At 42.7% G+C, this 18449-nt stretch overlaps 1 protein-coding gene across 1 annotated transcript; it reads left to right on the top strand.

The window, feature by feature from the left end:
- The first annotated feature begins 10365 nt into the window (after nucleotides 1-10365).
- On the top strand, nucleotides 10366-12875 carry LOC137277268 (DNA-directed RNA polymerase II subunit RPB1-like). Its single transcript, XM_067808928.1, has 2 exons — nucleotides 10366-10398; nucleotides 11376-12875. Exons 1-2 carry the CDS (start codon nucleotides 10366-10368, stop codon nucleotides 12873-12875), a joined length of 1533 nt encoding a protein of 510 aa, XP_067665029.1.
- The last annotated feature ends 5574 nt before the right edge of the window (nucleotides 12876-18449 follow it).

Below are 18449 nucleotides of genomic sequence, written 5' to 3'. Positions count from 1 at the left end.
AAAATGCTGCCCTGGGGTACACCCTGATCCTGATTGAAATGATCAGACAGGGTAGAACCCACCCGGACCTGAAATTGTCTGTCAGTTAAAATGTTGGCTATAAATTGAGGGAAACGGCCTCGCAATCCGAAGCCGTGAAATAGGTCGGTAATTGAACGGATCCGTATGATCAAGTGCAGGTTTAAGTATTGGTACTACTACAGCGTCACGCATTGAGGGAGGAAATTTACCCGCAGTCCAAATATCAATAAACATATTTAGAGGAGTTTCTAGGCAGGATTCTGGTAAATGTTTCAGGAGTTTAAAGGTATGCCGAGCTTTACCATTTAAAATTTCAAATTTATTTAAATAATGCACCATAGGATGGCGACGGAAACAATGCTCAGCTTTCTTACGTGCTTTCCTAGCCTGTTTGCATTCATCAGTGAACCATGGTTTTCGTATGTGTGGAAGTGCAGAAGACTTTGGGATACACTCGTCAGCAATGTCATTGAGTACATCTGAAAAACATTTAATAGCATCAGGAACAGTAATAAAACGTTTGGGATTAAGTTTATCAATACAGAGAGATTCATATAGAGTCCAGTTGGCCTTTTTACAATTCCATCGTGATGATGGAGGTACATCAGATGGGTTCACAGGTTTTAGTATTGTAGGGAAATGGTCACTCCCACACAGGTCATCGTGGACCAACCATTCGAATTCATTTAAAAGATTTGAGTCAGTAATTGATAAATCAAGAGTTGAATATATTCCTGTGCCAGGATGTACATATATATATGACCCGTCATTGCAAATACAGAGATCATTATTTGAAAGAAAATCCTCAAGTAATTTACCTTTTGTGTTCGTGATAGTACCAACCCACAGAGGGTTGTGGCCATTGGAATCGCCCACGATTATACAGGCTTTAGGTAATTCATTGTAAAGAGCTTGTAGATCAGTTACTAGTAACTGGACAGTGGATGAAGGTGGGATATACAATGAACAACGTGTAAATGCAACTTGTAATGTAAGTCGCACAGGAAATTTGTTTTAAGCGCTATTGCATTATGTATAACGTTTTGCCGTACCAAGATTGATGATCCTCCACTTGCCCTATCACCTGGAGGTGAAAAATAATGATACGCGTTGAAATGACGGAGGTCAAGAGGTTTTGTCTTTTTTAAAAATGTTTCCTGTGGACAGATTGCTGACGGTGTGAAATCCTGGATTAAAAACTGCAATTCATTAAAACTAGTCCTTAGTCCTCTTCAGTTCCACCGAATAATATCATTGTGATAAACTTTTGGGAGGATTTATAGGTGATCTACCATGCACCGTTTTGGTAGTCGACAAGCTGTGTGCCCTACAACGGACGTTTTCTGATACGTCCATACCCTCAAGAGATCCATATATATTGAATAACTGAATTCTATTTTCTGACCCTTTTTTACTCTGCCACTGAGCCTTATTGAAGAATCCACCTTTATACTTTTGGTTACCTTAACAAGACCTTGTTATGACTTTGTTGAAGATTGAGAAGTGAGGTCGTGATCAGGGGATTTCTCTAATAGTATTCCAGATGTACCAGGACGTGAGTCATCTGTTCGGGTAGATGTAGCGGTCGCGAAAACTGTAGAAGAATCTGTTTGATCCACGTTAAGTTTGTCTGACAACTTGCAGAAACTTTAATTACTCCAGATGTTGCATGCATCAGCCGTTGCCAATGGAATTTATTTAAATAATGCACCATAGGATGGCGACGGAAACAATGCTCAGCTTTCTTACGTGCTTTCCTAGCCTGTTTGCATTCATCAGTGAACCATGGTTTTCGTATGTGTGGAAGACTTTGGGATAAACTCGTCAGCCAATGGAAGCATAGCTTGCTGTCTGGTCTGAGCTGTGTACTAGCTTCTTGCACGCGAACTGGCCTCTGCAAAACTAATGTTTTGCGAGAAGTCTATTTTATTGATTGCCATTTGCTGTTTCGATACGGGACAGTCCTTAGAGTAAGATGAGTGATTCCCTGCGCAGTTGATGCATTTTTTGACATAACTGTCATGTGTCTTTTCACTGCAGTGAGCACACACAACAGACAATCTGCAAGTATTGTCCCCATGGCCGAATTTTTGGCATTTGAAACACCGAAGGGGATTTGAAATGTACTTTTCCACTCTGATATTACAGTATCCAGCCTTAAGTGATGTTGGAGCAGTAGGTGACGAGAAAGAAAACAGATAGGTATTAGTTTGGATAGCTGTGTTATTTTTACAGGTTGTGAAACTTTTGAGATATAGCACACCCTGATCTTTCATCTCGGAAACGATATAAAGTTCAGACATGTCTTCCAGCAATCGATCTCGATCACGTACGATTCCCTTACTCATTTTCAGCGTTCTGTGGGCCGTGACGGTAACCGGAGTGCCAGCAAAAGTGCCAGTGTTCAAAAGGTTGGTTGACTGTTGCCTTTTGGCGCACTAAATCAACAGCGCACCAGAACGTAATTTTCTAATGTCCTTTACATCGCCGGCAATGCCTTGGATACCCTTAGACACAGCAAAAGGGTATAACTTCAAAGGTGTATTATTCTTTGGTCTCGATGACAACAAAACGTGGCCAGTAGTCAATGTGTTTGAACGGTCTGAGGTCGTCAACAAGATCATTTTCAAGAGGACGTTCGCTCTTTTTAGTGGGGGTTTCGTAAGTCATCATGGTAAGTTATTTAGATTTCATCATCTAAACTCCAGCTCGCAGCACCAAGGATACCCGGATGATATACTCCACCAGATGAGCCCATGATACGATTCTAGGCAAAAACAGGAAAGTGTATCTTTCAAATGAAGAAGTTCTAAAAATTCGCCAAGACTTAAAAAGATACAATTTTCAAATTTTTAACATTACATAATGTAACGCTCAGGGCTTGTCGTGACCAGCCGATTGGTTGAACCGGGCCCATTCAACCACCCGTCTAGCTGACGTCAGGGCCGAAGTGGTGTATTAGGCAACAGGAACACGGTTGCAGGTCCCTATTGCCCTCAACCATCAGGATCCCTTCCTCCACCCACTGCAAACTGGTAGGTAGACCAAATACCCGGGTCCACAACGGGGGTGAACGGTTCTTTGCGTTACCCACAAAATTGTGGGTGTGGAGTAAGAAAAGTATTCCAAACAATTCTTTTTAAACGTTTTGATGTATTCACGAGCAAAATTGAATGAAAACGTTTAAAAGTATTAAGAGTGTATGACTATGTGTGTGAAGGTCAGTGGTCACCTCACTGACTGATTGGACTTCTGGTCTCATCCTCGTGACATGTTGTCCTCCATCTCATCGTTCCCCATCTCACCGTCCGCTATCTCACCTCACTGACTGATGGGTCCTCTGGTCTCATCCTCGTGACACGTTGTCCTCCATCTCAACGTCCTCCATCTCAACGTCCTCTATCTCACCTCAGTGACTGGCTTTACGCAATAAACAAGTAGTTGCCATCCATACAGTTGTGTGCTTCATTCTTTTAGTCACCAATGTCTGGAATGGTGATGAAACAGGTGGTTTACCCTCTGCTGAAATTGAGTCGTCCGTGACTGAAAATACGAAAGGGATATGTTTAACCAGACTTGATATTTTATTTAAGATTCTATCTTTGAACAGACGAATATTTGACATTGTGTAACTTTGGTATGTTCTACACGGGTAATAGCTCTGACTGCATTGTTTAGCGTTTTGAACAGGATGTAAAATATTCATATCTATAATGATTTACAACAAAACGACAGAGGTTTCTTGTGTCGTGTTCCGTTCGAGTAATACCTGACTGAAATATAGTATGGTCTAAATTCTATGGTAACTAATTAATTTATCTGCCACCGTGGACTCTGGAGGTAAAGCAGCTACAGGAGCGTGAACACAGGTGATACAAGCGGAACGGGCAATCTCTGACTTGTAGGATGTAATATTGACAAACTTTAAGGACATTAACTTTTTTTCCGTCAGTGCAAAGTTTCCATAAGGATTCTAGTACCATTGTCAAGCAGTGTGAAGCATAAGGTGGATGGGGTGTACAAATGACTGAGTGACTGAATGATAATTGTTTCCTCCACTGATTACGAAGAGTACAATTATTGCAAATAGCCTCAGTTTTGTGTCCGGTACCTCCTCAAACCTACTTCACACGACTGTGTATATACAAACCTGCCCTTGCGAATCACCGCCACACCAACCACCGGTTAACAGAAGACTGAAGAACATAGGAATAGATAGATCCTTTAAGCTTTCTCCCAGAGGTAATAACGTATACAATTGTCTACAATTGTCTGTAAATATGAACAAAACTCCTCTTTGATTGTAACCCAAGAAGATCACAAAAGCCTCCTAATTTAGGAGGTAGTAGCCCAGACGACCTTAGTTGCGACCCTCTTCCGACCCCCTTTACCACCGTTTCACAAAAACGTCGTACGAGGCGGTCCTAAATCCATGTCGTACATCGCTAGAGAGAGACTGTGTTGCAGTGGACCGGAACCTGGCCTAAAGATTGGTGCAGTATGATCTATGCCTAAGTAATAGGTGTCAGTACAGCCAAGTGGATTCCATTGCTCACACGTGTAAATGTGAGAAACACATATCTGGTAGCCATTACTCTGATATTGGGACCCATGAAAGACCGGGATAGAATGGATCTTCGGTAACCCACGGTGTTCGTAAGAGGCGACTATCAGGATGGTTTTAGTCTTGGTTGACACATGTCATCACTTCCCAGGTTGATGCTCATGCTATTGATCACTGAACTGTCTTCTCCAGATTCTATTATTTACAGACCGCCCCCATGTATCTGAAATACTACTGAGTATGGGATTAACACAAAAAAACACCAACCACATCTCTGATTGTGTTAGGTATTATTATTGTCCCAAAGACTTGTGGTCATCGATGCAGCTCCCAATATTGTTCCAGTAACAGGTTGAAAGTACTGATGCATGATTTGCCAGATGTTTTCCATTGCTAACTCGCTAACCTTACATGTGGCAGTATTGGATATGTCACTTACATGAGTTCTTTAATACAAATCAACGGTATAGTGTTGCTCGGTGTTATCATTATAATTTCTTGTAAAAAATACGTAAAAAGAGTATTTCAAAATCTTGCATGAGACTGACTAGAATTTCATGACATGATGCTTCGATGTTAATTAGTTGTATGGAATATATTAATATATGTGAAAGTAAGTATTTCATAGTACCATCACGATTTGATTGTAATTCATGAGCTCATGATATAGCTTCCTCGGGATACAACTGACTTCTTAAAGATGTGGAAAGGGATCTGTTGTTTTTATTGCTTGATGCTGTTGGAGAAATATGTAATGTGGGCTTTTAATAAAGGCATTTAGACTGTATGACACGACAAACCGTTCGGTATATATTGTCATGGACTTGACTGACATTCCCGCTGTTGTGGTATTTATATTGTCTTTTTGTGCTTACACTTTTTGGTGTACTGCTTTGTAATTACTATGTTGTAATTCATATTGAGCCACAGCTAACCACGATATTATTACGTAGAATGGTTATTTTACCTGAGCCCTTGTCTTTTGGGACCTAGTACAACTTTTTATTATATTGAGCAGCCACACTTTGGATAAAGGCGGGCTGGGACAGAGTGAGTTTATTCCTGGTTCCTTTTTTCCAGTTTGTGTATTCCATCAATGACAGCATCAGGTACTGACAAACATGGACCTGCATTTAACATGTATATTCATTCGTGTCTTCATTCAACGATTCACTAATTATCTGTGGATACCGGGTACAGTCTACTGTCAACAAAGGACAGGTTTATCAAGCCGTTCAATCAGCATGTATTTGTACGTGCGCTGGGTGCGTTATCACGATTCCCTAGGGATGCAGAACTGGAACAAGTGTTCTGAGAGAGTGGGCGTACATTCATGGCAAAGCAGCTCCACCGAAAGACCACAACAAAGGCCCAGTTCCCACAGCAGACCCAGCACCCAGGTCTCACAGCGTCCCTACTTTCAGTCTTTAAGCGATTCCAGGAAAATCCTGCAACAGAGAGTGTTGCAACGCGACGTCCTTCCAGGGAAATCCTATAACACTGCATCACTTCAATTTTTGTTATAATGTTATGTTTTACTGTTTTGCTGCTGAAAATGAATATCATGTTTATTTTGATACGTTTCAGAGTTGAGGCAGCTCTTCATACCACCTACACATACTATCAATCCAAGCAAACCATTCGCTATCGTCTATCAACGCCAAGCTTGAACCTAGTATGCAACATTGCATTCTTCGTTCACATATTTGTCTTTTTTTTCTTAATTGTCATTTCTTTCTTTAGTCTGTCCTTGCAACAAGTTTCGTATTATCGTCACCAGTGGATGGTGCTCATGGTAAATCATATTAGATCGGATTTAACGAGTAAGGGAAGCTAGTGGAGTTAAGCGCTACTTTCTTCATTTCAGAATGATATAGAATACACAACGCATATAGTTGGAAATCACAGTGATTGCGTGTAATTCTGTTTGGACAGCACACCAGAGCTGAAAATCAAGCACATAACATCACACATTTTTCAAAGGGTTTCTAAATTTGGATTCTGATTTCAAAAAGAGATATGAATAAATTTGACCTGCTGTACCTGCAATCACTGTTTACTAAGTGACAGAAACCCGTTGACACTAACTGGTGAAGGCAGGCCAGGAAGAGTAAGTCTTGGAATCAGACCAAAGATGTTTAAGAGCCCGGTTGAACGTTATGCATATATGTACACGTATATATGACAACCTTGAGTACTTTCAGAGCGTCCCTCAACCATAGAAATAACACCGTCGGTGATCCACGTGAAATCTGCCATAACCTGCCGTGCATTTGCCAACTGCACCGTTCTTAGTCAACAAGAGCTCTGATTTTCACGGCTGATCGCACTTAAATAGTGTTCAAATATTAATGCGTACAATGCTGGAGGAATATGGCAGGATCGCATTGTATTCTTCTTAATTAAGGTTGGGTTCTAATGACGGTGCATTCATGTTCCATACAAATAGGCATAACCGCCAGAGGTCAGGTCCAACAATAGTAATTCTGTGTTGCACCGACATGGTGGGGTTGACCTTTATGCCAGTTTCCTTTGTCTTCGATATGTTCATGTATCAGACAACGTTCACTCTGACGGAGAGCAATCAAGTTGCCTGAGCGTGTAACTGCACCTTACTTCGAGCTATCTTCATGTAGGTCTTTGTATGTCGATGATGCCTGACTGACGTCCCACAAGGGCTCCACGCTGTCTGTGGTGAGTGAAATGGATCGCAACTAGTCAAGCAACTGAGAGGTATTGGAGTGCAGAAATACACGAAGAAACTCCCGAACACTGTGAATACAATCACTGCATACTTGTCATGCGGTATTTGTTTTCAGGTCTTAATTTATGGTCGCGCTAATTTATGCACCGCAATGAATAATGTTCAAAGACGTAATGTGTCAGGCATTGTAATACACCTCTGGTGTCTCCCTTTCATGCATCATTTTCATTTATGACAATTGTTTACAGACATATGCGGTTACAGACATTTTGGGATGCGGTTACGCGCAGGACACACCACCCATGACATGATTAACTGGATTTAAACAAAGGAATTACCTTCATGGCGATTGCTGTAATAATATGTCGACAGGAACTGCTGATTTTGTTTGCCTTTTTATGCTGTTTTTCTTTTTCTTTTCTTTTCTTTTTTTCTTGGTGTGGAAAAAACATTCGAATCTGTTAGCATAAGATGTTTAAAGCTGAGTATCTACTACTGGAAAATGCCCACAACAACAACTCTCAAATAGATATAGCAAAAGCAGTCTGATGGAAGAACACCTACAACCACACACACTTGACTAGAACCTTTTGTTGATGATCTCCATGCACTTTGATAATCTATCTAAGAGTAAATTTAGACTTTCCGTACACAATTTTAATGTCAGTTTTTCCAGAGGGCATAAACAAGACGATATTGATCTAATCAAATGTGCAAACTGTAAATTGTTTTGTATTTTTTAAGATGACTTTCATGGATTATTAGTTTATTATTAGTTTGATAAATATAAAGATCTACGAGAAAAAGATCTTCCACATATCAAACATGTCCACAAAACAATATGTTACTAATAAATGGTAAAGTTATTAACATTTCAACATCTTCGTAATGCATGCAGTTACAACATTGTTGAAACATATATTTATTGTTATTTCAATCTGTGCTCACGTGACATTATAAATACATAACATTAAGTGTACAATAGGCCATAAGACCGTACATTAATATTACATCAAAGTGTCTGTCTGGTTCTTCGTAGATGTTGACTTGTTCACTGGCGGCAGGTTTCAATAATAAATAACGTTAATAGTATTCATATATTGCTCGCTTCCATTACGCAAAAACAGTTGGTTCATTTTCTGACCGGCCCAGCTTGCCCGTGGTCACAAGAGATACAGGGGCCAGTGATCCCCAATGACATGCTATCAGTAATCTACAGACACAATCTGGAACTCAGTCGTCGCCAAGCCGATACTCTCATCCCATTGGCAGAGTTTCATTATTCCCGTTTATATCACGGTGCAAAGTATGTTACAATTATATGAACAATACATTCCACAATCCTGTTTACTTTTCTCATCGTCAACATTTATAAGATGTGTCTAATTTCTTCACTTACGAATTCAGTTTACAAATATATGTATGCGTCTAATCTCCATTACATTCTAATCTTTCGATTTGCTTATGCACTTATTTTGTAACATTAAACATGATTCCCACAATTACATCCAGGTTGACGAAAACATCACAGATGGCATGCTGAAAACTGTCCTCCGGCTGTGTTTAGAGTCGATAATTCTTCGATACTCCAGTGATTGTCTAATAATATCTCAGTATCGAGTGTGGTCATACTGACATCTGCAATAGGTTCTACGCCAAACAGGACTTCCAACAGTGACTTCCCGATAAACAGTAATAATGATCACGTCTGTCTGTTGTGCAGTCGGCAATGTTTACACTGACCTTTTTAAGCGCTGATGCCATTGCTTCATCATCTAGTTTTGAAAACATGTTTATCATATCTGCCCACCAGTCGGAGCGATCCAGCAACACTGCATGTGACATGTGTATTTTGGCACGTGATTATACACTGCGTGTAAAGGACAAATTCTGTAACAAATTCTGTGACGAAACTGACTAACTGCTATGGCCCTGTTGATGTGAAATAATTGAGTTTTTAACAAAACAAAATACATTTTCAAACGACTTAGCAACGCTGACTTTTGGGTTCCCCAACATTACCTGCTTTTGAAGGCAGATGATCGATTCACGCTTTGTTAAGGTCGGCAGTTCCAATGGATATATACCTCTTAGTTAGTCCATTTAAGTTGAAGAATCCCAGCGTGCTGATGTGGCTCATGGGTGTGGAATACATGGGAGGTGAAATGACATGGTAACCACAGTAAACCCCCACACCGTATGGCTCATTGACCGGAAATGGTAACGACCGTAAACCCCAACACCGTATGGCCCATTGATCTGAAATGTGTCTCCTTGGTTGAGACCCCATCTATATGTCATCATCACTCAAAATACGTGCTTTATGGCATTTCAATACACTTACGATTTTAGTTGTCGGTGGAGGCGGATGGGAAATGGAGCATAACGTGAATTATATACAGCTGCTACCATCACGTCCTCATCAACAAATGTCTGATATTAGTCTCCAAAACACGCTACTGAGAAAGTGCGTAGTAGATGAATTCACAACGCGAAGAACAGACGCTATTAATTATATTGAAGTCATTCAGGCTGGCTCCGTGCACACAGATGGCATATTAGCCTACATAGGTCAACTTAAAAATCACTTTGTAATATGATAAATGCATTTGATGCGTGTGCTGTGTTCCCGTCTCCATGACTAGTAAAGTTATGAGGACAGCCTTCTCTGTGCTGGACCGCACAACAAAATAAGACCGACGTGTGAAAATGCACAAAAGCGGATCAAGGATCTTAAACAGATAGAAACTGAAATAGTTTGTTAAGAAAACAAATTTCACTGCGGCGGCTGTGATTTCACCAGAACACAGGTACATCTAACATTAGAACAAGGTGATCTGTTACAGAACACGCTGGACCTATCTCTTGTGGGGTGGAGGTCATCACCAACTGTCACTCTCAAGGTTCTTGAGAGGCATTTAGAAGTCGGTATTCTAATATACGACAAAATGTTATGGATGTCAACTTCTTCTTTATTGTCTTCACAACGTTTCTGGGCTATTCCTTGCCCCTTCGCCCACCTGACGTATATGTCACTCTTAAGGCAATATCATCCAGACACTGGATTCGGATAATCATGGATAATTCACCCAGCATCTCGGACGATTACGTTTGTTGCCGTATATGCTACTCAATGATTGTTAAGGATCTCCACTTGAAAATGTAAAAGGTCACATTGTGCGACATGCCTTAAGATGGTATTACGCGAAGGATCGTGAACAAAAACATACAACATAACACGACTAGTAAACGGCATCTCATCAAACGTGACGTATAAAAAGGTCATGAAAATAAGTCGCTTGTCAAAATACACCCTGTCAGTTGCGGGTGTGATGTAGTCAGTCTGATGCTGTCATCTCATGCTCCAGTGTCTTTATAGTTTCTGACTCACTCTTCAGTTCGAGCACTTACTCACGATCGAGCCATCCCCTTAGCTGTTCACTGTTCTGGAATATTGAAACCTTATTCGTCTTGAGCCACTCCGACACTGCGATCTATAAGTCTCGATACTATGTCAGTTCATGAGTGTGAACGACTGGACCAAAGTCCTGCTTTGTCCACCCACCTTCATCTACCACCATCTCACCGGCCTACATCTATCACCATCTCACCGGCCTACATCTATCACCATCCTACCTGCCTTCATCTACCACCATCCTACCTGCCTTCATCTACCACCATCCTACCTGCCTTCATCTACCACCATCCTACCTGCCTTCATCTACCATCATCCTACCTGCCTTCATCTACCATTATCCTAGCTACTTTCATCCATCACCATCTCACCGGCCTACATCTACCACCATCCTACCTGCCTTCATCTACCATCATCCTACCTACTTTCATCTATCACCATCTCACCGGTCTACATCTACCACCATCCTACCTGCCTTCATCTACCATCATCCTACCTACTTTCATCTACCACCATCTCACCGGCCTACATCTATCACCATCTCACCGGCCTACATCTATCACCATCCTACCTGCCTTCATCTACCATTATCCTAGCTACTTTCATCCATCACCATCTCACCGGCCTACATCTACCACCATCCTACCTGCCTTCATCAACCATTATCCTAGCTACTTTCATCTATCACCATCTCACCGGCCTACATCTATCACCATCCTACCTGCCTTCATCTACCACCATCCTACCTGCCTTCATCTACCATTATCCTAGCTACTTTCATCCATCACCATCTCACCTGCCTTCATATACCACCATCCTACCTGCCTTCATCTACCATTATCCTAGCTACTTTCATCTATCACCATCTCACCGGCCTACATCTATCACCATCCTACCTGCCTTCACCTACCATCATCCTACCTGCCTTCATCTATCACCATCTCACCGGCCTACATCTATCACCATCCTACCTGCCTTCATCTACCACCATCCTACCTGCCTTCATCTACCATTATCCTAGCTACTTTCATCTATCACCATCTCACCGGCCTACATCTATCACCATCCTACCTGCCTTCATCTACCACCATCCTACCTGCCTTCATCTACCACCATCCTACCTGCCTTCATCTACCATTATCCTAGCTACTTTCATCCATCACCATCTCACCGGCCTACATCTACCACCATCCTACCTGCCTTCATCTACCATCATCCTACCTACTTTCATCTATCACCATCTCACCGGCCTACATCTATCACCATCCTACCTGCCTTCATCTATCACCATCCTATCTGCTTTCATCAACCATCATCCTACCTACTTTCATCTATCACCATCTCACCGGCCTACATCTATCACCATCCTACCTGCCTTCATCTACCACCATCCTACCTGCCTTCATCTACCATCATCCTACCTACTTTCATCTATCACCATCTCACCGGCCTACATCTATCACCATCCTACCTGCCTTCATCTACCACCATCCTACCTGCCTTCATCTACCATTATCCTAGCTACTTTCATCCATCACCATCTCACCGGCCTTCATCTATCACCATCCTACCTGCCTTCATCTACCACCATCCTACCTGCTTTCATCAACCACCATCCTACCTGCCTTCATCTACCACCATCCTACCTGCCTTCATCAACCACCATCCTACCTGCCTTCATCTACCACCATCCAACATGCCTTCATCTACCACCATCCTACCTGCCTTCATCTACCATTATCCTAGCTACTTTCATCCATCACCATCTCACCGGCCTACATCTATCACCATCCTACCTGCCTTCATCTACCACCATCCTACCTGCCTTCATCTACCATTATCCTAGCTACTTTCATCCATCACCATCTCACCGGCCTTCATCTATCACCATCCTACCTGCCTTCATCTACCACCATCCTACCTGCTTTCATCAACCACCATCCTACCTGCCTTCATCTACCACCATCCTACCTGCTTTCATCTATCACCATCCTACCTGCCTTCATCTACCACCATCCAACATGCCTTCATCTATCACCATCCTACCTGCCTTCATCTACCATTATCCTAGCTACTTTCATCCATCACCATCTCACCGGCCTACATCTATCACCATCCTACCTGCCTTCATCTACCACCATCCTACCTGCCTTCATCTACCATTATCCTAGCTACTTTCATCCATCACCATCTCACCGGCCTTCATCTATCACCATCCTACCTGCCTTCATCTACCACCATCCTACCTGCTTTCATCAACCACCATCCTACCTGCCTTCATCTACCACCATCCAACATGCCTTCATCTATCACCATCCTACCTGCCTTCATCTACCATACCTGCCTTCATCTACCATTATCCTACCTGCCTTCATCAACCACAATCCTACCTGCCTTCATCTACCACCATCCTACCTGCCTTCATCTACCATTATCCTAGCTACTTTCATCCATCACCATCTCACCGGCCTTCATCTATCACCATCCTACCTGCCTTCATCTACCACCATCCTACCTGCTTTCATCAACCACCATCCTACCTGCCTTCATCTACCACCATCCAACATGCCTTCATCTATCACCATCCTACATGCCTTCATCTACCATACCTGCCTTCATCTACCATTATCCTACCTGCCTTCATCAACCACAATCCTACCTGCCTTCATCTACCATTGTCCTACATGCCTTCGTCTACCAACACCATACTTGCCTTCATCTACCATTGTCCTACCTGCCTTTATCTACCATTATCCTACATGCCTTCATCTAAAACCATCCTACCTGCCTTTCATCTACCACCATTCTACCCACCTTTCATCTACCACCATCCTACCTGCCTTCATCTACCACCATCCTGCCATCCTTTCATCTACCACCATCCTACCTGCCTTCATCTACCACCATCCTATCTGCCTTCATCTACCACCATCATATCTGCCTTCATCTACCATCATCCTATCTGCCTTCATCTAAAACCATCCTATCTGCCTCCATCTACCATCATCCTACCTGCCTTCATCTACCACCATCCTATCTGCCTTCATCTACCACCATCCTACCTGCCTTCATCTAAGACCATCCTATCTGCCTTCATCTACCACCATCCTATCTGCCTTCATCTACCACCATCCTACCTGCCTTCATCTACCACCATCCTATCTGCCTTCATCTACCACCATCCTACCTGCCTTCATCTACCACCATCCTACCTGCCTTCATCTACCACCATCCTATTTGCCTTCATCTACCACCATCCTACCTGCCTTCATCTATCCTACCTGCCTTCATCTACCACCATCCTACCTGCCTTCATCTACCATTGTCCTACATGCCTTCATGTACCAACACCATACTTGCCTTCATCTACCACCATCCTACCTGCCTTCATCTACCACCATCCTACCTGCTTTCTTTGTAAAGGGATGCGGTTACCATTACAGTTCTATAGCAGTCAGTTTCTAAAGCAAGTGCGATCGGAAGAAAATGCTCTCTAATAATGATGTACTCTGATACCATGTGGAAGAACCCAAACACAGGTTTTCAGGCACGTAATCGCGCCAATGACGTCATATCGGTCCATCTGTATTTGTTGAATGATATTTTGACATCATCAAAAATTTGATCCTTAGGAAATGTTGAGTACTATATATTTTTTTCTTCTTCCCGCGGCCTAGAGCTACACAATCAGAGGCCATACACGGTCTCTCAGGTGAACTGATGCATCGCTCAGGGTAAGTCAAGTGACCCACGTGATTGTTTGTAGCGGTCTATGTTGCCGCATTGTAAAGGACGGTCGAAGCTATGGCACAGTATAAGTATGAATGTATTTGGGGTTTTGGAATTCAGCATGACCTAACCGACATTGTGTGTATTAATCAGTGCGAATCATCCATTCACTACCCACCAACACAGGCTTTTTGTATGTTAGTTTTTTTATGGCTCCAATCAAATGAAGTTGATCTTCTAATGTACATGAAACAAAGGAAAGGGTGAACTTGTTATGTTATATTAGTTTTAGTGATACCACATAAAATTATTCCACAATGTTTGGAATATTTTATAAATTGACATGATGAGAGAAACCCATAGCCTATTTCCATGGAGTGTGTTGTTTATGATGTAGAAGTTTGTGTGAAGCAAGAGATCAACACGAGCCGAGTACCAGGTGAATGATTTTTAAGTGAGTGATCTTATCACTGGTAGAGTCTACAAAGTCAGTCAGACTAAACAAAACAGAACCAAATTTCATACATAATAATGCGTTCTATGATGTAAAAAGTATTTCAACTTTGCAACATATTCGCAACAACGTCGCTCTCCGCAGAATAAAGGAAGTTTTATATCCATGAAAATTGTCAGCATTCTTCATCAACACAATTTCTAAAATGTCCATCAAAGAAAACAACACGAGCCAGATTTGAGCCAAACACGCCGACCACTTACCCGTAGGAGTCCTTCGTTGTGGGAACTGTCACGTGCAGATTTTGTACTGTTAGAAACACTTACACCGATATACGATATTACTGTATGTACACCATTATAATAGGAAATGGTATGTATAATGTATGAGTCTTTGGTTTCCTCGTTCTAAATGGGAATGTTTCTATTATCTACACTGTCCTTGTTGGTGTACATGTGTGTATATGTTAAGCTGATAATGTGATTGCTGCTGTGTACTGTGTGTACTGCTGTGTACTGCTGTGTACTGTGTGTACTGCTGTGTACTGTGTGTACTGTGTGTACTGCTGTGTACTGTGTGTACTGCTGTGTACTGTGTGTACTGCTGTGTACTGTGTGTACTGCTGTGCACTGTGTGTACTGTGTGTACTGATGTGTACTGTGTGTACTGATGTGTACTGTGTGTACTGCTGTGTACTGTGTGTACTGCTGTGTACTGCTGTGTACTGCTGTGTACTGCTGTGTACTGTGTGTACTGTGTGTACTGCTGTGCACTGTGTGTACTGTGTGTACTGCTGTGTACTGTGTGTACTGCTGTGAACTGTGTGTACTGCTCTGTACTGCTGTGTACTGTGTGTACTGCTGTATACTGTGTGTACTGTGTGTACTGTGTGTACTGCTGTGTACTGTGTGTACTGTGTGTGCTGCTGTGTACTGCTGTGTACTGTGTGTACTGTGTGTACTGCTGTGTACTGCTGTGTACTGCTGTGTACTGTGTGTACTGTGTGTACTGCTGTGTATTGTGTGTACTGCTGTGTACTGCTGTGTACTGTGTGTACTGCTGTGTACTGTGTGTACTGTGTGTACTGTGTGTACTGCTGTGTACTGTGTGTACTGCTGTGTACTGTGTGTACTGCTGAGTACTGCTGTGTACTCCTGTGTACTGTGTGTACTGTGTGTACTGCTGTGTACAGTGTGTACTGTGTGTACTGCTGTGTACTGTGTGTACTGCTGTATACTGTGTGTACTGCTGTGTACTGTGTGTACTGTGTGTACTGCTGTGTACTGTGTGTACTGTGTGTACTGCTGTGTACTGCTGTGTACTGTGTGTACTGCTGTGTACTGTGTGTACTGCTGTGTACTGTGTGTACTGTGTGTACTGTGTGTACTGTGTGTACTGCTGTGTACAGTGTGTACTGTGTGTACTGCTGTGTACTGCTGTGTACTGTGTGTACTGCTGTGTACTGTGTGTACTGCTGTGTACTGTGTGTACTGTGTGTACTGCTGTGTACTGTGTGTACTGCTGTGTACTGCTGTGTGCTGTGTGTACTGTGTGTACTGCTGTGTACTGTGTGTACTGCTGTGTACTCCTGTGTACTGTGTGTACTGTGTGTACTGCTGTGTACTGTGTGTACTGCTGTGTACTGTGTGTACTGCTGTGTACTGTGTGTACTGCTGTGTAGTGTGTGTACTGTGTGTACTGCTGTGTACTGTGTGTACTGTGTGTACTGCTGTGTACTGTGTGTACTATGTGTACTGCTGTGTACTGCTGTGTACTGCTGTGTACTGTGTGTACTGCTGTGTACTGTGTGAACTGCTGTGTACTGCTGTGTACTGTGTGTACTGCTGTGTACTGTGTGCACTGTGTGTACTGTGTGTACTGCTGTGTACTGTGTGTACTGCTGTGTACTGCTGTGTACTGTGTGTACTGCTGTGTACTGTGTGTACTGTGTGCACTGTGTGTACTGTGTGTAATGCTGTGTACTGTGTGTACTGTGTGTACTGTGTGTACTGCTGTGTACTGTGTGTACTGTGTGTACTGTGTGTAGTGTGTGTACTGCTGTGTACTGTGTTTACTGCTGTGCACTGTGTGTACTGCTGTGTACTGCTGTGTACTGTGTGTACTGCTGTGTACTGTGTGTACTGCTGTGTACTGTGTGTACTGATGTGTACTGATGTGTTCTGTGTGTACTGTGTGTACTGCTGTGTACTGTGTGTACTGTGTGTACTGCTGTGTACTGTGTGTACTGCTGTGTACTGCTGTGTACTGTGTGTACTGCTGTGTACTGTGTGCACTGTGTGTACTGCTGTGTACTGTGTGTACTCTGTGAACTGCTGTGTACTGTGTGTACTGCTGTGTACTGTGTGTACTGTGTGTACTGCTGTGTACTGTGTGTACTGTGTGTACTGTGTGTACTGCTGTGCACTGTGTGTACTGCTGAGTACTACTGTGTACTGTGTGTACTGCTGTGTACTGTGTGTACTGTGTGTACTGCTGTGTACTGTGTGTACTGCTGTGTACTGTGTGTACTGTGTGTACTGCTGTGTACTGTGTGTACTGTTGTGTACTGTGTGTACTGCTGTGTACTGTGTGTACTGCTGTGTACTGTGTGTTCTGTGTGTGCTGCTGTGTACTGTGTGTACTGTGTGTTCTGATGTGTACTGTGTGTACTGTGTGTACTGCTGTGTACTGTGTGTACTGCTGTGTACTGTATGTACTGCTGTGTACTGTGTGTACTGCTGTGTACTGTGTGTACTGTGTGTACTGCTGTGTACTGTGTGTACTGCTGTATACTGTGTGTACTGTGTGTACTGTGTGTACTGTGTGTACTGCTGTGTACTGTGTGTACTGTGTGTACTGCTGTGTACTGTGTGTACTGTGTGTACTGTGTGTATTGTGTGTACTGCTGTGTACTGTGTGTACTGCTGTGTACTGTGTGTACTGCTGTGTGCTGTGTGTACTGCTGTGTACTGTGTGTACTGCTGTGTACTGTGTGTACTGCTGTGTACTGATGTGTACTGTGTGTACTGCTGTGTACTGTGTGTACTGTGTGTACTGCTGTGTACTGTGTGTACTGCTGTGTGCTGCTGTGTACTGTGTGTACTGTGTGTACTGTGTGTACTGCTGTGTACTGTGTGTACTCTGTGTACTGCTGTGTACTGTGTGTACTGTGTGTACTGCTGTGTACTGTGTGTACTGTGTGTACTGTGTGTACTGTGTGTACTGCTGTGTACTGTGTGTACTGTGTGTACTGCTGTGTACTGTGTGTACTGCTGTGTACTGTGTGTACTGCTGTGTACTGCTGTGTACTGTTTGTACTGCTGTGTACTGTGTGTACTGCTGTGTACTGTGTGTACTGCTATGTACTGCTGTGTACTGTGTGTACTGTGTGTACTGCTGTGTACTGTGTGTACTGCTGTGTACTGCTGTGTACTGCTGTGTACTGTGTGTACTGTGTGTACTGCTGTGTACTGTGTGTACTGCTGTGTACTGTGTGTACTGCTGTGCCCATAATGTTGTGTTCACCTGTTATTGGAACATATTACACTACAGAATCCAGTTT

This window comes from Haliotis asinina, chromosome 3, assembly GCF_037392515.1.
Source record: "Haliotis asinina isolate JCU_RB_2024 chromosome 3, JCU_Hal_asi_v2, whole genome shotgun sequence".
Lineage (NCBI taxonomy): Eukaryota > Metazoa > Mollusca > Gastropoda > Lepetellida > Haliotidae > Haliotis > Haliotis asinina.
This window is presented reverse-complemented; position numbering and strand designations above follow the sequence as displayed.

Bases quoted from the DNA above. Each gene is read 5' to 3' on its own strand.
- LOC137277268 (XM_067808928.1), top strand. From the start codon at position 10,366: ATGGATAATTCACCCAGCATCTCGGACGATTAC. The intron at 10,399-11,375 runs GTTTGTTGCCGT...CCATTATCCTAG, and splicing joins CCAGCATCTCGGACGATTAC to CTACTTTCATCTATCACCAT.